This window comes from Cricetulus griseus, chromosome 2, assembly GCF_003668045.3.
Source record: "Cricetulus griseus strain 17A/GY chromosome 2, alternate assembly CriGri-PICRH-1.0, whole genome shotgun sequence".
In the NCBI taxonomy this organism is placed as follows: Eukaryota; Metazoa; Chordata; class Mammalia; order Rodentia; family Cricetidae; genus Cricetulus; species Cricetulus griseus.
Window position 1 is genome coordinate 437767395 of NC_048595.1, and position 24377 is coordinate 437791771.

Sequence of the window (24377 nt, forward strand, 5' to 3'; positions counted from 1 at the left end):
ACATTTTTCTTCCATTTTATTTCATTCTTACACAACTTTACATACAATTAGGAATAATTTATAACATTGTGTTTTTTTTAAGACTGAAGTTTGTTGATTTATATAATTTTATTTCATTTGAAAACCAGAGTAGGGATTGCTTTTGTTTATAGCCATACAGAACTACTTTATCCATGTTTTGACTTTGTTTAGATATTCTGTGCTTTTTTTTTTTTTTTTTTTGGTGCACTTACATCATACTCATCACCTTACTCATGTTAGATGAAGACATCCTGTTCTACACATAGCTGACTTGCTCTTCAGTTTTGTCAACATTATTTTCGGTGAGGAGAAGTGTATCTAGGAGAATGATTGATGAAGACTGAATGGTTGAACTTCGGAGTCTCATTGGGCTCTGGTACATGGCAGGATTGATCCCATTTCGAATTCTGTGTTTTGTGAAAAATTTAGAGTTTTCTACCATTGAATTCCCAAAGTAGATTGTACTGGAACATTTTCTAAGTGCTTTTACTGACTTCGTGGCTCGGTAATTGCAGGTGATGTACCTGCAAAATGCTTCCCGAAATGTCTTATTGAAGAGGGTATAGATCAGAGGATTCACCCCTGAGGAAATGTAGCCTATCCACTCAAATATCTCCAGGAGCATTTTGAGAGTAGCCTGGTTGCAGGAATCACACAAAGCTAGAGTTATATTTGTAATAAAAAAGGGGCACCACATAAGCAGAAAAAGGAAAAATACAATTCCAAGGACTTTTGAGGCTCTCTGTTCATTAGAAATGGTTTGGGATGATTTTTTTCCAACTGAGGACAGTCTTCGCATAAGAGTTTCATCACTTGAGTTAGGTAGAGTTTTATCCTTGTGAGAACCATCCAGCATTGCAACCTTTTCAGGTGATGAAAAAGATGATTCTTCTCTTTGGAAAACTGTGGACACAGTACACCATGTTAGGCGTTGAGGTGGCTTGTTTTTGACCAGGTAAGCTTTCTTTCGTAAAGCATGAATAGTGAGAAAGTAGGTGACTATCATGATTGTAAGAGGTGCAAAGAAAGCAGCCAGTGAGCCAAAGAGCATGAAATTGCCAAAACGTTCCTTCTTCAGCTCGCAGGTGATGTTGTCTGGGTTAGCCACATCATTCTCTATCCCTTTAATAGGGACTGGGATGGCAATGCCTGAGGAAGATGAAGCAAGAGAAATGGAGTCACTTTCATGACCTGTTGTTCTTAAATTAGTTATTTTGAGATTAACTGTAGAAACTGTGCTGATGAGTGCATTGTAACTCCTAAGAAGTCAGCTTCAAGTCTGTCAGGATACAGCTGAGCAAATCTGTTTTACCTGGTTGGAAAAGAGCTCAGAAGGAAGGTAATATCCAGAATAGTTAATTTAGAGAGAATTTAGAGATTTGGTGTCTTAATTTTCAAATGGTATCTATTTATCTACCATCTTTGAGGTTATACAGTTTCACCTAACAGTTTTATCTTTTGGTATTTGTGAATGTCTTTTAACCCTAAATTTTTAGAGAAAATAAAATAGGTCTTTCTTTAAAAATTGCTGCTTACTAAACAAGCATGTACAAGTTATGAAACTTGTTTTCGAGGCTGAGAGTTCCTCTAATTGTTGAAAATGTGTGTACCTCGTGCTGTTTTTTAAATACTGTAAGTACTATAAAGTAGGTATGTAAATGAGAAATAGGGAAATAGTTATTAGAAAAGGGAATAACACAAGAATCACACCTTCAAAACGGCAGGTATTTTTAAATATGTGAGCTGATTGAGCTTTTATTTTGTAAGTCCAAAAGCACTCTGTTTTCTTCACAACCTATTTATAATACCCAGCTGTAGGGGACACCTGTAACTAGCCCCTGGGCAGGCGTGGTTAGGGCGTCCTCTACACCCAGCAGCTCTTAACAAAGCAGTTTCCTCAAACCCTTTACAATGGCAGCCTCTACCCTTTCCACCTGTTTCATATTTACTGCTAGAAAGAAGGGTTTGTGTGCTTTGCACCAGGGTGTCAGCATCTACAGCTAGGAGTACACTGCCTAACATTCTGTTTCTGTAAGTTTTACTAGAACACAGCCATACTCATTACTTGTGTATTAACTATGGCTTCTTTCAGCGAGAACAACTTGGATTTGATAGCCAGAGAGGTAAAAGAGTGTGTGCGCATGTGTCCATGCAGCCTGCAACCTACTTACCGAATATAACTGCTGAGCCCTTTCTTTTTTGTCAGTGTGTTCTCTTACAAGCTTGCACGTTATACTTAGTAAAAATTTGTTGTTAGTAAAGTCATATTATCCAGCCTTAATTTAGATAACTTATAACCAACAAACTATCATCATTTTCCTGTCCATAGTAGAAAAGGCCTGCTGACCCCAGCCTGCCTTCTTAGTTCTGCTATTCTCATTCTGGTTGTCTGCTGTTTGATTTAAAAAAAAAAAAAAAAAAATCTAACACCTCTCTGTTTTCAGCAGACATTTAAAAAAAAAAAAAAAAAAACTCTTCTTTCTTTACATGCCAGGCTAGTAGCATGCCTTGACTTTTACTCCCAGGCATTTCAAAGCCATTATTTCAGGAATGTGAAGATAATCTCAATGTCTTTCTTGCTTTATTAATAAACACATTTCTTAACACTGGTTAGAGAGAAGTAAGCAGTATGTTTTTGTTTTTTTATTCCCCAACTCTTCAGAATTCATAATTATTTTCCTGTTCAAAAAAAATTCTTTCTACTGCAAAGCAATCATTTGTTACAACTCTGCAAACTTGTTTTTCTGGCACTAATTTAAGAGAGTTCTGAATGGACGATGTACTTCATTGAGGTCCTCTAATAGCAGCTATCTTTGAGCCGTAAAGATGACAGCAGACTGGAGAAGTAGCTCACAGCCAGCTGAAACTCCAGTTCCAAGAGGTGCAGTGCTCTCATCTAGCCCCTCAGGCACCAGGCACACACAAAACACACATACATACGTGCAGGCAAAGCACTCATACAGAAAATAAAAATTAATAAATCTTTAAAAAATTAAAAAGATTAGTGCAGAAGCATAGAACAGTTTAAAGGAAATTGATTTTTCTGTAAACCATTTCTAAACATTGGCTTAACATCTATCTATCTTCGATTTTTTTGACAGTTAAGGCACTAAAGTAGATACTTCAGTCTGCACACATTGGAATGCCGACCTCCTGGGTGAATTTATGATCTTTAGTACTTGCTTACAAAGTTTGGCTTGGTTGGCTTTCTCTCCTTTCTTGTTTATGCTATTAGATGTGATTTAAGATGCATTTCATTTTTTGCTACTTTACTTTGGTGGCTAGATTCCCTGTGCTAGTTAGACCTTAATGATTTGTTGGCAAATATCAACACTTTGGGACACAAGCTAACTAAACATCAAAATCGAAGTGTGATGGTATCTCAGCAAACACTGGCTACTTCTGAAGACATGGACTGACTGCTGACATAGGTTTTACTGACAATGGCTTAGAAGCTGCCCAGTGAATGTGATGTGCAAGTTCTTGGATATCAATGGGTTGCCTTGACCTCTGAGTTTCCCTAGATACCAGACCTGGCATTCTGGCCATTTGGAAATAAAAACTGGACACTGCACCAATACCTTTGGCATTCCCCACATACCTATTGAAATTAACCATACCACTGTAATCTTGATGAATGTAGTAGCCCGGGAGTTGCACTGATTGGCCTGGATTGGCTTTTTGATGGCTATGTATCGATCCACTGAAATAGCACAGAGATGCATGATGGAGGCAGTTGAAAAGAGAACATCAAGGAATAACCAGGCAGGACACAGGACCAGTGGGAGGGGCCATATAGCCTCTGAAAGAAAAAGAATTTTTTGTTTATAGAATGGCAATCTTCAGTTTAATCTTTTTCTTAAGCCAGTGCATATTTTTAAGCCTCTTAAAATGACTCTGAAGATGTCATTGATGTTGCAAATGAGTCAATTCAGATGTAATTAAGTCTTTGAATATGAGTTTATGGAGGAGGGTATTTATTTATCAAAATTAAAATATTAATTGAAAATGCTCTTTAGAACATTGTGTACTCTGATTACAAATAATGAATAGAGATGGATATCACCTGGGACATTGACTGGGAAAGCAGGCTTTTAGGTTCCATCTGACACATTGTATGAGGATGCAGTGAACCAAATCCCGACATGCTCTGTATGGAAATTAAAGATTAAACATCTATTCTATGGGAAGACTTTATAGGAAAGGCTATTTTAGTCTTAAAAGCTGTACCTAGGTTTATCGGTGTAAGATAGGCACTCAGAGTACCTCCTAGAAAGGAACATCTGGGAGCTGGGGAGACTTGGTTGGTAAAGTGCTTCCCTGCAAGCATGAGTACCTGAGTTCATATGCCCGAAACCCATGTACAAGCCAGCTCTGATGGTCTGCACTTGTCATCTCAGTACTGGAGTAACCCCCAATGCAAGGAGACAGAGCCCAAATGGTCCCTTTGACTTGCTGGACAGCCAGCCTAGTAAATCAGTGAGTTCTGACTTCAGTTGAGAGAGCCTGTCTCAAAAACTAAGATGGAAAGTGATTGAGGAAGACACCTGACATCAGCCTCTGACACCCATACACATGTAAGCACACCGGACCTCATAGAGCCTCGCAGAATAAACTAAAGCAAAGACCTGCAGACAGAACCTAAGCAATTCAGTTTTCTTAACTGTAGCGTTCCACTTTGCTAGCATCAGTGGAAAATGACCTAAGACAAAAATGGCAATGCATTCTTTAACCACCTAATATTAAAGGCAAACAGTGTAAGAAGGAAAAGAATCGATGATTGAGAGAGTTTCACAGTGGAAACTAAAGGGAAGCTGTACTCTATATTCTGGGCCAGGAGTAGGGAAACAAAAAAATACTCGAATCTCAACTATATGATCGTGTGGTCACTATAGTCCCAGCTACTGTGGAGGCTGACAGGAAAGGGTCACTTTATCCCAGGCCTTAATCCAACCTGGCAACATAAAAAGACCCTGCATCAAAAATAAAAACACTCAAGAGCATGTGTGTTGCTAGTGATAGAATCCAGGACCTGAAGTATGGTAGGCAGGTTTTCTACCACTGAAATTACTGTGATTCTGTTGTTATTCTTGCTTTGTTTTGTTTTTTTGGCTTGGGAATTTCTTGGCTTTTTGTTGTTGTTTCCTTTTGTTTGAGATAGCACCATGTGATTCAAGCTGACCTAAAATAAGCAGCCCTTCTCTCTCACCTGGCTACAGTGTTCTATCCTCAAGTGCACACAGTCTCTGTAGAACTTTTAAAAATAAAATACTTTGCTACTAATTTAAACTTGCCTTCTTGGCTATTCTCAATTATGTATTCTACATTTGAAAATTAAGGTCTGGAAAATTCTAGTCATAAATCTTGTAGCCATGAGCAGGAAGCCGCAGGGAACACATAAAAATTACATGCCTTTGGAATTTGACTCTTTGACCCGCAGTATTTCTTCTTATAGGCTAAAAAGGCAAGCTTTCCAGTGCTGACTTAATTAGGCCTGTAAAGCCTGTTAGCCTGATTTTCCACCAGAGTTAATATATTTATGAACACCAATTTTGGAGAAGTAGGAATTAAAATCAGTGCATATCACTAGAACGTTCTTATTTTAGTAAGAAATGTGTGACAGTAGTATAAAATTTTAAAAAAGAACAGGAGTATTTAAGATTAAGAGAGATCTTTAAGATTCCACCTTTCACGAAATACTAATGGATACTTTTATGAAAGCAATATAATGACACTAAATTAACAGAAACCTTTTATTAAAAGCAAGAAAGGGCCTAGAGAGATAGTTCATTGGTTAAGAGCTTGGCTGTTCTTGCAGATTACCTGTGTTTGATTCCTAGCCCCCACATGGCATCTCACAACCATCGGTAGCCGTAGTTCTAGGGGATCTGACACCGTATTCTCGCCTCTGAAAGCACCAGGCACACCCATGGTGCACATACATACATGCAGGCAAAATACACACATAAAATAAGATTTAGCAAAATAAGATTTAGCCAGGCGGTGGTAGCACACCCCTTTAATCCCAGCACTCAGGAGACAGAGGCAGGCGGATCTCTGAGTTCGAAACCAGCCTGGTCTACAAGAGCTAGTTCCAGGACAGCCTCCAAAGCTACAGAGAAACCCTGTCTTGAAAAAACCAAAACACACACACACACACACACACACACACACACACACACACACACACAGAAAGAAAAATAAGATCTAAATGGAGTGGAGGAGAAAGCAAGAATGGAACTATGGACTTGGTGACACCTGCTGTGACCCTAGCACGTAAAGGCTGAGGGAAGAAAATGAAAACTTTGGGGCTAGCCATAGTAAGTTGAAAGCCATCCTTGACAACACATTGAGAGCCTGTCTCCAAAACAAAATGCAACAATTTAGAAAAGCACAAAGGGAACTAGGAATGTAATCTTGCGGTGGGCATCCATGTAGCTTGTAATAAGTGAAACAGGAAAGATTGAAGTTAAAGAAAAGAAAAAATATCTGTGAGACGTTAATTAGGCCCATAGACTAATTAATAACTGCTTTTCTTGGACTCACATAAAATTTTCCTGAAAAACAAATTCTACTCACCCTGGACCCTTTCCTTCAAACCCTGTCACCACCACCATCCCTGAGTTGAACCAGAGCCTCAAGACGAAGCAAGCACTTTGCCATTAAGCTATACTCCAACACATAAATCCTATTTTCAACTTTCTTCCTTTCCCTAGAGAAAAATATTTGAATATGGCATTTCTATGGGTACCCAACATAATTGTAGGTTAAACGTCATAGAGTAATATTTAAGAGGCAAAATAAGTCTTGGGTTCGTAGGTGGCTTATTCAGCTGTTAGGAAGACAGCTTGTTCACTGTGAAACTGCATTCCGTAACGACTATGTACATGTAGTCACTCTCAGGTGCTGCCCCAGTTTCTGTTTGCCTCTCAGCAAGGTTCAGCAACTTCATAAGAATTGCCTGTTTCTAGTCCCTTCCTCAGAAAATAGATCAGTCAGTCACCTCAAGGATTTGTACAAGTACTAGCTAAGACCTAAGTATCCTATCACATAATGTGAAATATATTTTTAATTGAAAGATATTGGGTTCTGCCTCATCATCCCCAAAATTCCATAGGCTTTCTTGTTAGTCACATATGCTGAATACCGTTCTTCAGATTGGCGGGATCAACATTTGTCTTTGAGAAAGCAGAGTAGAGCAGTGACGCCGGAAGATGACTCGGTCCTCCTGGGTTCACATATTACTGCCACTTATTTTATCATTTCGGACGATTTAGCTAGCCTGTTGTAAATCTGTCTGTGAGGGCACTAGTATTACATGTTTTATAAGCTTGCTACAGTATTGTATTATTGGTTTGAAATACAGTAAAGTAATATGTATGAAATATTCAGAACAGTGTGTTCAGAGAAAGCACTTAAAATGACAGTTTTTGTTATTACTGTTTTGAACAGTGACTAGTCAATCAAACTAGCAGTGGAGTCACACTTGTTCAGAAACAAGCATGTGTAAAAACCATGTCTTTATTGTCCAAGCGGAACAAGAGTGCTGTACACTGCTTGAACGTGAGCCTGTTTTGGGGGAGACAGAGGATACAGCAGGAACATACCTTACTGCTGCACTAAAATTTATCATGAGAGTCTGACTAAAGTTAAATTTTACTGCTATTTGTCATTACACTGAAACATTAATAGCCTATGTATATTGTAATTGGGCTGTGCCCATGCTTTTGCTTGGAGAAGGATTGTGTTGTTACTTGCTTTTTCTCTTTATTAATTGTAAAAATTTAATTTTTTTTTTTAAACAGAAGCCTCATGTTTTGATGAGATAGATCCACTGCATGTGAAATCTCCTTGCCCACTAGGCAAGTTTTTAGTTTGGAAAGCTTAAGTTGCATCATTTTTTAAAAGAATATTTAGCATCAGTCTATAAATCTGTTACAAAATATCTCCCTTATTTTAAGAATTTTAAAGGCATTCTGAAAAGATTATGCTTATAGGGTTCACAAAAGCACACAGTTTAGAAACTTAATTGTTACAGGATAGCCCTAAATAACTTTTGTTTAAACAAAAGCATTACGCTTTTTTTATATTTCAAAAAGCAATATATGGTTCAGTGCTTAGATTCTACAAGGCTTCTAGGTTGGTTACTTGGTTGGTATTGTTTGGTTTTTGTTTGGGGGATTTGGTATGGCATGTGTGTCTGTGACTGTGTGTGTTTTCCTCTCATCTGAACATATGGCATCTCCTGGGATTAGCTAATATGATAGTGTTTTCACTATTTAGTACATAGTAGAAAATTTCCTTGGCTTTTTAAATTTCTGAAAAGTGTTTCATTGCCTTGTTCTCCCATTTCAGAAATAATCTTTCCAGTCCATCTTCCACCCACTTTAATACACTTTGTTTCTCCTCCTCCATGGGTAATGAATGCTTCACACTATGGCTCATGGAACTTGGATTAAAATTTGTTGCAATGGAGCCCAGTGTGATCATGCACACCTTTAATCCTAGTACCCGAGAGGCAGAGTCAGGCCAGCCTGTTCTACACAGAGAAACCTTGTCTTGAAAAACAGAAACACAAAACATAACCCCCCCCCAAAAAAAAAAAACACACACACACAAATGGATAACCAAACGTCGTATATATTTGCCTTCACATTTTCAGCAATGTATTTGATAAGGAAAAAAATTAGAGATACTCTGTTTCTTACTCATATATTCTTTTGTCTTTCCCTCTCTTCCTTTATTCCTTTTCTTCTTTTTTTGTCTTTTTTGTTGTCACTTTATTTTGTTTTGTTAATTTTTTATTTCAGTGTGTGAGTGAGTGTGTGTGTGTGTGTGTGTGTGTGTGTGTGTGTGTGTGTGTGTGTGTGTGTGTGTGCCATTGCATGGGCCTTGGCACGTGTGTGAAGGACAGGACAACTACTGGAATGAGTCAGTTCTCTCCTTTTACCATGTGAATCTTGGGGATGAACTCAGGTCGCCCACCAAGCACCTTCCCACTTTTACCATGGACCACCTCGCTGGTGGCTCATGGTTTGGAGGTGTTCATTATTGCGACAGGGTCCTGCTGTGTAACCTTCAGGCTGACATCCAGTTTGAGTCTTCCTACATCAGGCATCTCTACCCAAGTATTTCTAATGTATATATTTTTTAGGGTTTGTGTTTAAAGCTATTGTATTGTGATCATGGATTTTAAGAATAATAGATAAAACAGTAAAAATAAATACATAAATAAATAAACAAACAAACCTGTAAAGGTGGCATCCAGTGCTCCCAAAGAAGATTTGGCAGAAAAGTTAAATATGGTTTATGTCAAGGGTGTCATAGTCTTGGTAAAGCAGAAATTCAGACAGTATGAAATTAAATATTACAAATAAATGTTTGAATAAAATATCCCTCAGTTAAGAACACCAGGGGCACTTTGTTATTTCTAGCTCATTCCTTTTAAAGTTTGCCTTTATTAGAATATTTAACTGCTATAAAGGTTTTTAGTTGCTTTCATTGAACTTGCTGTAATAGCTAGGATTGTTCATAATGATAATTAGTCTTATGATTATATAACCAAGAACACTTTGGTTTATAGACTTCAGAAATTCTGAAGATTGCCCATGTAATTAGAGAAAATCATACATCAAGTACTGATGCTTTTAAAAATTATCAGAAATTCATGCAAGTGTGTTAGCTTAGAAATTCTTAGTGTTTATCAAGCTGGGAAAGGCTATTCAAAGATCCTACTATTTGAAGTCAGGTGCTCATAGCTTCCAGTTTATGAACATTGATTTGATGTTTTCCAAGGGTAGCATGTATCCATATGCCCTGTGGTCACAGACTGTGGCTTACATAATGAACTCATTTTAAATGATGATTATGTTCCCAGGCTAATTAGGGTTGATTCCCCACCCCCAAATCTGATAACTTCTTTCTACAGCATAGTTACTAGTAGCAAAGTGGTTGGGACTATGAGACATTTTATGTTGTTTTATAAGTATTTAAGGAATAAAATACTATTAAAATGGGTTATAATTTAAGACATGTAGGTGTTCTGTATATTTTATGTTAAAATGTTTAGTTTTTTGCTGGTTTTTTTATTATTAAGAATATCTTAAGCAATAATCTTCTATATAAGCAATTTCCTCAGCTCATGAGATGCCTACCATTTGAAACCTTATGGACTTTTTGTCAGCTAATGTGAACACTGAAGCCTTTTCTCTGTTAAGAGTCCTTATTCTAAGCCAAAGATTTAAGTGCCTAGCTCAGAATTTTGCATATAGCAGATATTTGGTATTTACGGACTAAGCTTTCAAGTTCAAATTCACTTCTGTAACATTCCTTCAATTCTTTATTCAATGTTTTTAATTTCATGTTGGTAAAACAAAGACAATGCATTTTGATATTTTCTGTATGCCTAGCAAAGCACCAAAGAGTGAGTTTTTTAAGCTATTGTTATGAGCGTGGAGTTGAGAATTGGGATCTTATGCCTGTGAGGTCTTCCCACATACATCCCTGCATCATCCCTCCTTCCTTTGTCTGAGCTTCACATTGTACTAGAGTGTCATTTCTTAGTCTTTGTGGCTAACACATACCGTCAGGCCATTCAGGAGATTACAGAATCACCAAAGGAAAGGGAAGGAAGAGAAAACAATACTACTGATGAATCGACTAAGGCAGTAGATTCTTGTTTGTCGTTTAAAGCCGGGCAAGTGTTGCTTAGCAATAGGAAGTTTTAACTCCTCATCATTTTACATGTAAAGACACAAGTTCTTTATTTTATATGTCTCCCTGTTGTTTCTTATGAAAATAATTGGAATGATGGTTTTTCTTTACTTATTAATTTAATAAACGAGTGTGTTCTAGGTTAGTAAATTTTAGTTCTATAACTTGTGTGTTTATTCTCCACATATAAGTACAATTTTTGGAAGCTTGAGCATCTATAATTTTCTTAAGTGGTTTATTAGTGGAATATCAGTGTATCCCAAGTATTGACTAATTAAATGTTCTTTGAACGCCAACTTTGAAACTAGGAGCCCTCATAATTCCTCAGCAGAATTGTTTGTGTTTACTCACATACTTTGGGACAATGTACACACAGCGGAAACTCCTTATGCCTACTTTGATATGTTGTCTTTTTTTTTTATAACAAAGATCTGAAAGTCAAGCTATATTTTTTATTATCACAGTAACTCAGGATCCGTTCCACTTATTTTATTGACTCACAGGTTTATTGGGAACACAGATGGTCATAAAAAAATTAAACAGATGGGTCTTCTCTTGAGGTACTCTGAGCCAGACCATTTCCTTTTATAAATAAACATCTTGTCTTAAAGGTTCAAGGCAAGAGCTGTAATAGGAATAGGACTTGGTGATACAGTGATTCTATTATTAAAGTTGTAGACTTGTCAAAGTTATTGATTACTTTGTTAAAGGGAATATGAAAAGTGTGGGTTTGGTTTTTTTTTTTTTTTTACTTAATATAATTTTTAGGTAATGCATGCAGAATCTGTGAATATTGCCAAATTAATGGTTTTATGAGATGGCTGAGGGAATAAAATTGTTCCTAGAAATTATTTTTCTGTCCTTTCACATTTATTACAAATCATAGGAAAAATGAGGGAATGTTCCCATCTGAGTCTTTAATCCAGGCCCATGTTTGGTTTCAAAGAAAATAAAGATCAAATGAATGTCAGGTTCTTTAGTAGTTGGGGTTTCAATGGCAGGAACAAGGGGAAATACTTACCAAACATGATTGTCAAGAGAGCAGTCGGCATCACAAACAATCCAACCAGCAAATCAGCCACCGCCAAGGACATTAGAAAGTAGTTGGTAGCATACTGCAGCCTTTTCTCCAGTGACACAGCCAGAATAACAAGGGTGTTCCCACCAATGGTAGGTATTATCACCATGAGTATCAGCAGAGCTGCCCAGTGCACTCTGCTCCCCTGTTCCTCGGCAGTCAGCTTCATTTCCTTTGCTACTGATTCTGTCTTTAATCCAGAGCGGTTAGACAAGATCAAGTGATCACATATATTCTGTAAAATGTGCTCAGGAGTTGTGCTTTGTTCAGACATTCTGTAAGAGCAAGGCGTTCAATGTTCTGTGATTCAGTCCAGATCCAGACAGTGGTCAGCATGGTCAGTAGCTAAGCCAGTCATCTGCTTTTGGAAGGCATGTATCCATGCCAGACATTCAAAGCCAAGGTTGCCTTATATTCCTTTTTAAAGATTTAGGTTCTCCAAGATGAGAATGTATACACATCTGTCCACGTTTGCCAGTAAGACATCCACATTCTAGTCTTTTCTAGAGGCTTAGATTTCAGAAGACTCAATGAAAGACACCAATAGATGTGGAAGAAGAAAAAAAAAGTTAGTTTTTCATCTTTTTTTTTCTATTCTATAATTTTAAGAGATGAATTTGAACTTAAATATCAGAGAGTTCCCTCTACTTACAGAGAGGTTGTGTCATTTTCAGAAAGCAGTAAAAAACACAAAGTACCCCCCTCCTGTTTTATAGGTTGGTATGCTTGTGTCACAGTTCAGCCAGTGCCCACAAAAATACTGTGTTTTTGATTTGCCACAGAGGTAATACAAGACGAGACAGGTGTATGCTATCTGACCCTTGAATACTTTCCCCTTAGCTTTAGATAACATATAAAATAGAGAATCAAAGCTCTAAGTAGTTGCAAGTAACAGATTAGCAAGTACTGACTGCCTACCCAGTAAGATTCAAGTCCACCTGAGATCTGGGTTTACCAGCTGAGAATCTGAGTCTGTATAACCATTTGTCTGATGGATGTTGATTTAAATGCTTTTTAATGACTCATTTTATAATTCCTTCAGTTAGAGAGAAAGTAGTCCAAAGTATTACTAGCCAAGTAATACAGTAGTATTTTAGTAGTAACTACATCTTTCTACAAGGTTTTAAATGTAATCACCTAAGTCTGCCACATTTGAACCATTTTTTAAGTGCTTATATTTTCCTTACTCTTCCCAATTCCCTTAAGAAGCACCATAAGAGGAAGATGAAGTTAGTTGTTCATTATACTCACAAACCCCATTAAAATTGCCCATTGTGTTTATAAATTTTAATCCACTGAACAGATATAAAAGTCCTGGAAGCAGAGCTCCTGAAGATTAAGATGAAAACAACAAAAACCTTAGTTCCATATGTATTTGCTAACTACTTACCTCTCATCTGTGTGTGTTTCCTAAGCATGCCGTCTGTGTCTGTTCACTTGGACTCCTTCTCCTGACATCCTCCTCCCATTGACTTACTCAGAGCCTCCAGCACTGGCAGTTGTAAGCAGTGAAACAAATGTGTTGTGCAGCTGTACGCCTGCCAGAGAGGTTATTTCCTCTTTGATACTGTCATTATTAGACCATAGCTGTATTCATTGTAATTCATAAAACCACTCATTAATTGTGTCCAACCAGTTCATGACCCTTATTCAAGTTACGTTCTTACCCGTTATCTTTGATTTGGGGTGAACTGTAGTAAATTCTTACTTTAGTGTAAGATGATTTTATTTGGAATTAAACCTCGGCTGTTTTTCCCTTTTGAGGAAAAAAGAAATATAATCTAGAGGTTTTGGAACTAGTAATTTCTAGCAATGAAACAAGATTCTCATCCAGCCTTTGCTGTGGAACACAATTAATTTGCTCACATCACAGCCTTATATAGAAGAGTACAGAAAGATCTGCATGGTACTTGTATACATAGATTTTGGCAGAAACTTTGTCACTGCTCATTGCTAAACAGCCTCTGAATTTGGGAGCTGGTTCACTGGCAACTTCTTAATAAGACTGGCTTAGTATTAAAATTTTAGTATTCTCAGTATTTCTTCTTTTAAGGGTCTTCATAGGTCCTCTGTAATTTAGTTACTTCTTTGCTTCTAGATTACTGATGGGATTTGTGTTTTGTTTGTTTGGTTTTTGGTTTTTCAAGACAGGGTTTCTCTGTAACAGCCCTGGCTGTCCTGGAATGTAGACCAGGCTGGCCTTGAACTCACAATTATTTGCCTGCCTCTGCCTCCCAAGTGCTAGGATTAAAGGCATGCACCGCTGCTGCCACCACCACCTGGCAGGATTTCTGCATTTTTTTATTATGATATTTTCATACATGTTCATAAAATATTTCACATCCTCTTACTCTCCCTTATCTGTGGGAGGCCAGAGTGACTCCATTCTAGCTTGTCTTAAGGTCAGAGAGTTCAAGCTTGTTCATGCTCCTCGAGTCCAAATAGCAGGATGTTTGGCCAAAGGCAAAACTAGATGTTTTGAGAATTAAGGAGGTGATTACACTTATTTGTTCCTTGAACCATGGAAGTCTCTTGCCTCCTCTTTTGCTTTGGGTATAAAAGGGCTGTGTGAGATGGCTGACAGCTCTCCCGACTCTATCTTCTGTCTTCTGTCTCCTTCTTTCTCAATCCTCCCTCCCCCATTCCCATTCATCACTTTCCTCTTCCCAGCTAGCCTGCTTCTACTTTCATGTGCGCCTGTATTCCAGCAAGTTGTTTCCTTGGGCTATTTACAGAGCATGGGCATCTTACCAATGGCTGTAACACTGAAGAAAATGGTTTCCCCTCCCCATCAGCAGTTAGCTTCAGATAATCCTCGAGATCTATTTCTTTCCTTTCTTTTTCTCTCTCTCCCTTCTTTTAGGTCATTCCTATTTGTTTCTCATAATCCTTTTTGTTCATTGCATCTCTCTGTGTTGTAATTTAATGTATTATTTTGTTCTCTGTACTTCCTAAAATTCTTCTTAAACTTTTGTTACATTTTGTTTCTTAGTTTGTACACGGTGTGGGGGAGGAGTGTGCGTGCCAAGCACATGTGTCAGAGGACAGCTTGCATTGAATTCTCCTTCAGTCATGTGGGTCTCAGAGGTCAAACTCAGGTAGTCAGGTTTGACAGCAGGTGCCTTACCAGCCAAGCCATCTCACTGACCCCTGTTTCCTATACATTGACTGTTGGTTTTAGAAGCTTGATAACATTCAGGTTCCTTTTCTCTCTCCCCATTTATTTGTCTGTTTCCTAATTGAGAGCTAAGACCGATGATTTACATAAAGTCTAATTGTTTTCATGATATAGTCAGTCATGGATAGTCATGTTGAGATCTCTTGATTCTTTATAAAGTGCAAAATGATTATGCAATTTTATCATGACTTCATTTACTGGTACTTGAAATCATTATATACATGTGTGTGTGCAAAGATAACTTTGTACAAATTTTGCTTTTGATGTGTTTTTGCATTTCAGTTACTGCTTAGAAACTACTTTGTCCGTTAGAGCTGTCTGCCGAAACCCTGACAAGCCTATGAAGAGCTTATGGCTTTATTGTGCTCTTCAAAAGAGATTAAGTGCCTAAGCTAGTTTATTAAAGGCTGCCTTTCCTTGTCTAAACACTTCAGTTTTCTAAAGAATGTGTCAGGTCTGGAATGTTATTAGACTAAAACTGACAGGGCGAGGGTTTTTTTGTTTTGTTTTTACTTTTTCTTTCTTTCTTTTTTTTTCTCTCTTTTAAGCCTTTGAGTTTCTAGCCCTCACTACCAGTTTAAGTCCCAACTGCAGTCAGCTAGCTAGTAAAATCGTATAACATCTCCTAGTATTTGCACTCCCAGGGAGAATTTTTTTTTCCTAAATCTCACAAAATAATAATGCCATTTGAGAAACAAAACACTAAGTCCCAGTTGTATCCTCTTTCAGGTGGTTTTCTATTAAAGGTGATGGAGGGGTGTGTGAGGTCAGAGTACATTATACATATGCATGAAAATAGAGTGAAACCTAGAGCTTTCTACAGTGAATAGGAAGGAAGGAAGGAAGGAAGGAAGGGAGGGAGGGAGGGAGGGAGGGAGGGAGGAAGGGAGGAAGGAAGGAAGGAAGGAAAACTGAATATGGGGGTGTGTTCCTACTACTTTCAGATGGAGATTATAAAATAGGTCAAGTTTTAAGATAGATTTTTAGGTGAACTCTTTTTTTATAAGTCAGTTTCCCCTGGAATATCCTGCCCTTGCTGCAACCAAATGGCAAATTGTTAAATACTGTGGGTCACTAGTTCCCTAAAAAGTTGCTGAGGAACTCTGAAAGTGAGAAGCTTAAGTATAGCTAGTTATCTAGGAAATCCAGCTTGTTTGATACTGTTTTGAAAGAACCTTTGACTATAAGTTACACTGTCTTTCTACAGATCCAACTACAGCATGTTAGTACACAAATGCCTGATCTGACCAAAGCCAATTTCTGGTTTTGCATTTAGATTTCAATGGTGACAACATAGAGACATGTCTGCTCTCTCCAGCATGCACAAAGAGGAACAGATAATACTTTGTGAATGAGACAATTAAGGCTCAGTAAGAGTCAGAGCTTGTCTCCCTGGTGATAAATAACCACCCTAGGATTGGAACCCCGCTCTTTCTGATTTCTAAGCCTATGTTCCCTCTATGTCAGTGAACTAAACACAAATAAATAAGATAAAACTAAGTTGACAGAAACAAGGCCAATGAAAGCAGAAATAAGAGTTAAGGGTTTCACTTGATTTACTAGCATATTAGTTGGGGAATCTGAGGGAATGAATAGAACGGAATTATATAGATGAATGGTCATTATGAGAGAAGTGGTTGGGGTGGAGGGTGATATTTAGTCCTTTCTGTATTTTGACTGAGGCATCAGTGATGTCTTTGGTTAAAGACATCCAACTGGCCCTTACATTCTATTTAAGGTGGTGCTTGGATTGTAGGGAGTCCAAGGCCTTACAGGGCTAATATATCTTAGTTCCTGTGTATTGTGCTAAGCCTCTGACATCATGGCAAAAAAATATGAGATTTTATACTCTAGCAAAAAAATATGAGATTTTATACCTCCAAAACTTCCTTTGTGATGACCCTGCCAAGAACAGTGTTTCTGCCTGTGTACATATATTACTAGTTTTTCCTCTGTTGGTGGCGAGAGCTAGAGAGTGGACGAGAAAGACTCCATATTCTGAAAGCATCTTGATTTATTAGCATGATGTAATGTTGTAGTTGTAGAAAATACTCAGTAGAGAAATAGTAGATAGAAGCCAGAGTGTTGAAACAAAGAAATTCATATGTGCAATTTATGGTTAGATGACGTCAGTGATTTGTGTGCATTCCTGTCTTCAGTTCTTCCCCTTGGAAGGTTTGTACAAATAGTAACATTGGCAAGATGACTATTTGCTATAATCAAAGAATTTTTCATTGAAATACAATATCTGAATTCTGTTACTTATTTCAGTGTATCATACCCAACCCTACTCCCCATGTAGCTCTGGCTGACCTGGAACTCACAATGTAGACCAGGTTGGCCTCAAACTCACAGGTATCCTCTGCTTCCAGAGTGCTGGAATTGGAGTATTTATACCTTTTATGCTGCCCTGGAAACATCTTAAAGACTCTGTAAATGCCTTGTCTGAGGTAACAAAATGTATAGTGCCCAGAAAGTAAGAAAGTGGGTGCAGAGGAATGTGCTCCGTGTGCCTGACCATTCTCCACTTCGAAAGGTGCTGCTAGAAAATAACCAGCATGCAGAGAGCTTGCTTGAGAAGTTCCTGACACAATCCTCTTTGCCTGTTTTCTGAATATAGAAGATATATTTCTACTGTCAGTAGAATTCTGTGGGAGTTTTTTTTTTTTTTTCCCAGTTATTTTTAATAGTCTTACCACTTTGTATCCCTTGATGCCTTTGAATTTCCTGTGTAATACAGACTGTACTCAAGTGGTGATCTTCCTGCTCTATTTCACTAGTGCTGGGATTGTAGGTCTGAGCCAACACCTCCTGCTCTGTGGAAGATTTGTAATCCTATAACCTATTTGTTAATAAGACAATATAAACGTGTTTAAAGTTCTTCCATCTTGGTTCATAACATGTTGTCTATAACACTGTCTTCTTTGTTTCCTATTAGGACCCCTGAACAGTGTCCAAGTGTTGTTTCTTTGTTGTCAGAGAGTTACAACCCTCATGTTCGATATGGGGCTGCAATGGCCCTGGGGATCTGCTGTGCTGGTACAGGAAACAAGGTAAGGCCCAAAACCAGTAGGGTCAATTCTTTCTTGGCACCAGGCTTTTCCGCTACAGAAAATATGAAACAGCTGTGAAAATAACAGATGCAGTGTGATCTCTAAGACTGAGCTCGGCACACAGAGCTTCACAGTGCTCCCCACTCTACTGTGTTGCAGTGCCTGAGGCCTCCTAAGAACAAACAATGATACTTGTGGATAACCATTAAGAACTGCTCTGTCATGTTACATGGTTATTCTCTCTGTTTAACCATTACTGTGGAAATTAAGATTGGTGTCTGAAGCCACCCAAAATTAACTCATTCTGTGTTATTTTTAATTACATGCATGGAATGCATGCTGTGTGGGGGTATGTGTACATGAGTGTGGGTGCTATGGAGGCCAGAAGCATCGGATTTCCAGATGGCTGTAACATAAAATCTTGATCCAGAGCCTTGAATAGCACACATGCATACCTCTTAGGCGCGTTGGGTGGACCTTTCTTTCAACTCGATACTTTTTTTTATATGTTTTGCCTGCTTGTATATCTACATACCCTCCATGTAGTGCTTGTGGAGGCCAGAAGAAGGCATTGGGCCCACTGGAACTGGAGTTACAATTTTGAGCTGTGCGTGGATCCTGGAATTGAACCCAGGTCCTCTGTAAGAGCATCTCCTGCTCTTAACCACTGAACCATCTCTCAGGCCCAACTTGTTTGACTTTTTCCTCTAATAAAGAGTGTTTGTATTAGCTATAACCCCCTCCCCCCAGTGCATCCATCACACATCATTGATACTGTGTACACACAAACATTATTTAATGCAAAAAAAAAAGTTCTAAATTTCCTTTAGGCTGGCAAGATAGCTCAACAGGTAAAGGTACTTGCCACCAAACCTGGCAGCCTGAGTTCAGCCTCTAGGACTTATGAGGTAGAAAAAGATGGACAGTTCCCACAGGTTATGTTCCATTTGCACAGTATGGCATTCATGCCCATACAAGCTCAGGCACACACACACATACACATATCCGCACACCAAACCCTGGTTCAGTTCCCAGCACCCACATGGTAGCTTACAACTGTCTGTAACTCCTGTGTGTGGGATCCAATATCATCACACAATCATATGTGCAGGCAAAATACCAATGCACATAAAAGTAAAATAGATTATTTTTCTAAAAAACAAGTTTTAGAGCTATTTCATTCTCTCCTGGTGTTTTATCCTATTCTAGTTGTCCTGCTCTCTCTCTCTCTCTCTCTCTCTCTCTCTCTCTCTCTCTCTCTCTCTCTCTCTCCCCCCTCCCTCCTTCCCTCTTTCCCTCTTTAGGCAGAGTCCTGCCCTGTTGCTTGGGCTGGCCTCGAACCCTGAATTTTCCCTCCTTTGCTTCTCAAATGCTACAATTACAGGACTACATCACCATAGCCAGCTTCCTGAGATATAGATATAGATATAGATATAGATATAGATATAGATATAGATGCACTTCTACTGAAATAGAAGATTTCTATGAGCAAAATGTTCACTGCTAGACTGGCAATCGTGTTTGGCACTGGATTTATTAGGGAGGGAATTTCTCATGTAAACATCTGTGAATACAGGCATGGTAGCACATTTCTCTAGTCCCAGCACTTTGGAGGCAGAGGTAGGTAGATCTTGATGAATTCAAGGCCAAGTTCCAGGCCAGCTAGGGCTATATAGTGAGACCCTGTCTCAAAAAACAAAGAAGCGTATCTCAGAGGCTTGAAAGATGACTCCATGGTTAAGATCACAGACTAGTTCTGCAGCAGATCGTAATTTGGTTCCCAGCACCCACATCAAGAAGCTCACAGCCACCTTTTAACTCCAGCTCTGGGAGATCCCATATCTTCCTCTGGCTATCAAAGGTACCTGAATCGTGTGCACATACCCACTCCCACCTTTACACATGCATACACATAATTAAAATAAAATATTGTGGCGCATGCCTTTAATTCCAGCACTCAGGAGGCAGAGGCAGTTGGATCTCTTGAGTTCAAGGCCAGCCTGGTCTATAGAGTGAGTTCCAGGTCAGCCAGGGCCACACAAAGGAACCCTGTCTCGAAAAAGAGGTGTGTGTGTGTGTGTGTGTGTGTGTGTGTGTGTGTGTGTGTGTGTGTGTGTCTCTTCATTTTTATTAGAGAGATCATTAAATATAAGAATTTTTTCTTTGTTATAGAAGGGAGAAAATTCATGCATGCCACCCACATACATCAAGGTCAGGGGATAGCTTGCAGAAGTCGGGTTTTCTCTTTCTGTATGTGGGTCCTGCGAATCAAACTCAGGTTTTCAGGCTTAACAGTGGGCTCCTTAGCTGCTGAGCTGTCTCACTAGCTGCCTCTTTTTCTTGTATACCTATGTTCTATAAACAAAGGAAGGATACAGTTGGATATTTTGCTAAGCATTTTTCCTCTTAGGCTTTTCATTTACATTTATGTCAGCTCTCATAAGTTAAATACAAATTGGATCTTTTTCTTTCCATATTATTCTAAACTTAATATGATATCTAGGAGCAAATGTTCTTTGAAACATGGCATCTGACAAGTTAATACATTGAAAAATTTTTATTGCTCATACTAAACAAGTCTGCTTTATTTCTAGATAATTTGTGTGACCTTAGTATCTGTACCTAGCCGAAAGAGATTTGGCATGTGATTACTTTTATTTAAGAAATTTAGCCAGGCAGTGGTGGCGTACACCTTCAGTCCTGGTACTCAGGAGTCAGATCCTCTATAAGTTGGAGGCCAGCCTGGTTTATAGAGCGAGTTCCAGGACAGCCAGGGCTACACAGAGAAACCCTGTCTCAAAAAAAAAAAGAAAAAGGAACCTTAAACATTGCCTTAACCTAAGATACCTTTTAAAGTGACTGCTTTGAAAATACAGCCATCTCAACTTCATTTAAAGTTTTGTTTGTTTTTGTTTGTAACAATTGCAGGAAGCAATTAATTTACTAGAGCCAATGACAAATGACCCTGTGAACTACGTGAGGCAAGGGGCCCTGATAGCCTCAGCTCTCATCATGATCCAGCAGACCGAAATCACTTGTCCAAAGGTGAGCAGAGAAACTGTAGAAGGGAGGGAGTTGGGGCTTTTCTTTAGTAATTTATCTTAGTCACTGAAAGTAAGAAATTATAACTCATGGAGTAAAATAATCAGCTTTTTGTTTGTTTTGGTATTTTGTTTTTGCCTCTCCATGTGCTTTTAAATAGATGCGAGAGGGCTGACTGGGTATCCAGTTAGAGAATGCAAATTCAAACAGTCTGACGTTTCTGCTTCTGCCTTCTGAGGCAGTGAGACACCCTACCTTCACTTTATGTATATATCCAACCTCGGTCTTAAAAGGGTGCATCTACATTCTTACCCTCCTAGGCAATCCTGGGCAGAGTGTCAGTGGCTCAGGAAGTTTTTTAAAGTAGTCTTGGTGTTAGTGCCTCAGCTATTGACTAATGCCTGTCACTTTTAAATGTGAAATTCAGTGCATAATCACCTCTGACCATGAGTTCTCCAAGTGGTCCCTCTGAATCCTCTTTCTCTGGATCTTTGCTGAGGGAGAAAGATAGGCTGCACCTGCTCTGGATTAAGCATAGCCAAATTTGAGGTACTTATTTAATACTTCCCTCATGACAGTCGCTTTTAACTCATATTAGTCTTTGCTTTGCAGTACTTCTGGACACAGCCAAAACACTTCATTCTGTTGAGAACAGAAAGTGTGTGTGTATTATTTGTATATTCTGAAATTATCTTGCTTGATGTATTCAGTAGAAATGTAAGCCACTGGCCCTGTGCAAAGTGGTACCTACCTGTAATCTTAGCTTCTCAGGAGGGCCTCAAGTTCTAGCACTGCCTTAGCTACAGGGGGTTTCAAGGCCAGCCTAGACAATTTAGTAAAGACACTAACTCAGTATTAAAACAGATGGGGGAGGGGTCTCAGTAGTAAAGTTATATGTGTTGGTTTTAATCTCCAGTACAGAAAAGAAGAAAGAAAAATACTTAGCCTGTCTCCATAATATTGTATTTAGAGTTTTAGAGCATTTAGCAGCCTTGAACTGATTGTGTATATATTTGAAAAGCAATAAAAAACAAAGCATTACTAACAGAAAAAAAAAAAATGTTCATGCCAGGTGTGTTAGCAGCTGCAAGTTGTTGCAGTACCTAAGAGGCTAAGGCAGGGGTGTCACAAATTCAAGGCTGACCTGGACAACATAGTGAGGACATTGTCTTATAAAAACAAAAACAGAAGAGGAAAGGAATGAGGAGGCCATTGGCCTCTCTTCAGCCTCAGCAGCAGGCACAGAGACCTTTATTTTAAGCAGAGGAGGAGAGAGGAGAAAGAGGGACACACTTGCCAGACTCTCCAGTGTCCTTCTGCCTCCACAGAGCTTGGTCTGACAAGCCTTTAGTTTCTAAGCAGCCACTGTCATCTTGTCTCATTACCCAGTGCTTCTCTCAAAATCATTTCAGGGTTTCTGAAAATTGTATTATTACACATAAACTCTTGACTTCACATCCTGTTTTTCCCAAGAATTGCTTAGTATACTATGTCTTCTAGAACATAAACATCTTTGCTAACACAGACTACATTTCTTCATGCTTTAAATATAGCAGCTATCGTATGAGTAGCTTTTATTTCTGCTTTTGATGTTGCACTGAGCCTTTGGCGGTTATCCAGCTGAGCAATGTCATTAAAGAATGCACCTCCTCAAATAGTCACATATAAATATTTATCCACTTGGACCTCACATATTGCTTTCACATTGCTTCTGTTGTCAGCTAGACAAAAGTTTAGCCATCTTCATATTCTAGCTATAGAATTTGATTAAACCAGATATGGGAGCTGAAGAGATAGCTCATCATGGAAGAATGTTTGCTATGTAACAATGGAAGATCTGAGTACCCCAGCACCATGTACAAGTCACACATGGCCACTAATGCCCCTGTGACTCCAGTGCTGTGAGAAACAGAAACAGGAGGGTCTCTGGGGATTTCAACTTCCAGCCAAGCTCCGGGTTCAGTGAGAAAGAGACCTGTCTGAAGGGAGTCAGACAGAGTAAGAGTGGCATACCTGGTACTCTTCTCTGGCCTCCATTCACACACAATAAATAAATTACTTAATTAAAATGAAATTGGTATGAAGGTGCCTGGTTGTAATCCCAGGAGCTCAAGGCACCCTCCATTAGTAAGGCTGAGCCTGTCCCAAGCTACATGAGATCCTATCTCAGAGACAGACAGAGACAAGGCTTCAGAGCCAAGCATGATGGCGCATGCCTTTGATCCTAGTACTTGGGAGGCAGAGCTAAGCAGATCTCTGGTTTCAAGGCCAGCCTGGTCTACAGAGCAAGTTCCAGGAGAGCGGGGTTACACAGAAAAACCTATCTCAAAAAAAAAAAGAAGAAGAAGAAGAAGAAGAAGAAGAAGAAGAAGAAGAAGAAGAAGAAGAAGAAGAAGAAGAAGAAGAAATGAAAGAAATAATTTCAGTGTTTTTTAGTAGTCATAACCTCACACTAATAGTAGCAGAACTCTTGAAGTAGAATAGGGTAAACTACAGGTTTTTTTGATTTTCATTTTTAAATTGACTCTAAGAAATGTCACATTTAGAAAAGCAGACAAGGTACAGCAGTTTAAGCAATTGATTTTTTTTTTTGAATAATTGCAAGTTATGATCTTGAATGAAGTCTCAACTGGTATGAACAAAGGTTGTATCAGAATAATGAATACTAATTAAGAAAGTTTAAGTAGTACTGGCAAGGTGGCTCAGTGGGTAAAGATGCCTGCCAGCAAGCCTGAGGTCTCTCCCTGCGTCCCACATAGTGGGGGCGGCGGGTGACTCCTACTAGTTGTCCTGTGACTCCCACGTGTACACTGTGGCACTCAGGCACCCACACACACACAGACACACAAAACAAATACTATGTACTAACAGTAAATGCTAAACATAAAAATTTAAATGTACCTATAGCTGCTAGCTCTGCATTTAATATATATTGGCTGGTCAAATGTAGATGTTTATATCCTGACTACAAAAGTAAAACTATGTCTGAAAATGTCTGTATTTTTAGAGAGAACAAAATTCTCAAATCCCCAGAGTTCTACATTTTCACATCAGTACTCAAACACAAATATGAGGGAATTAAGAATTATATCCTGGGGCTAGAGAGATGAGTCTGCAGTTAAGAGTACTGGTTGCTCTTCCAAAGGACTCAGGTTAAATTTCCAGCACCCACACACTCAACAACCACTCCAGTCCCAGTGGATCTAATACCCTCTTCAGGCTTCCTTGGGCACCAGACACAAACATTGTGTAGAGATTTATATGTAGGCAAAACATCCATATACACAAAAAT

At 38.7% G+C, this 24377-nt stretch overlaps 2 protein-coding genes across 2 annotated transcripts in view; one reads left to right on the plus strand and one right to left on the minus strand.

The window, feature by feature from the left end:
- LOC100760261 (26S proteasome non-ATPase regulatory subunit 1) overlaps positions 1-24377 on the plus strand; it is a 71445-nt gene that overhangs the window by 30039 nt on the left and 17029 nt on the right. Inside the window, exons 17-18 of the mRNA XM_027397443.2 lie at positions 17929-18043; positions 20972-21088. Coding sequence (XP_027253244.1) covers positions 17929-18043; positions 20972-21088 — 232 coding nt within the window. The remainder of the gene's footprint in view (positions 1-17928; positions 18044-20971; positions 21089-24377) is intronic.
- On the minus strand, positions 230-11996 carry Htr2b (5-hydroxytryptamine receptor 2B). The gene is made up of 3 exons (XM_027397444.2): positions 11756-11996; positions 3623-3823; positions 230-1170 (listed from the first exon to the last, which is right to left on the minus strand). The coding sequence occupies exons 1-3, from the start codon at positions 11979-11981 to the stop codon at positions 278-280; spliced, it is 1320 nt and encodes a 439-aa protein (XP_027253245.2). The 5' UTR covers positions 11982-11996; the 3' UTR covers positions 230-277.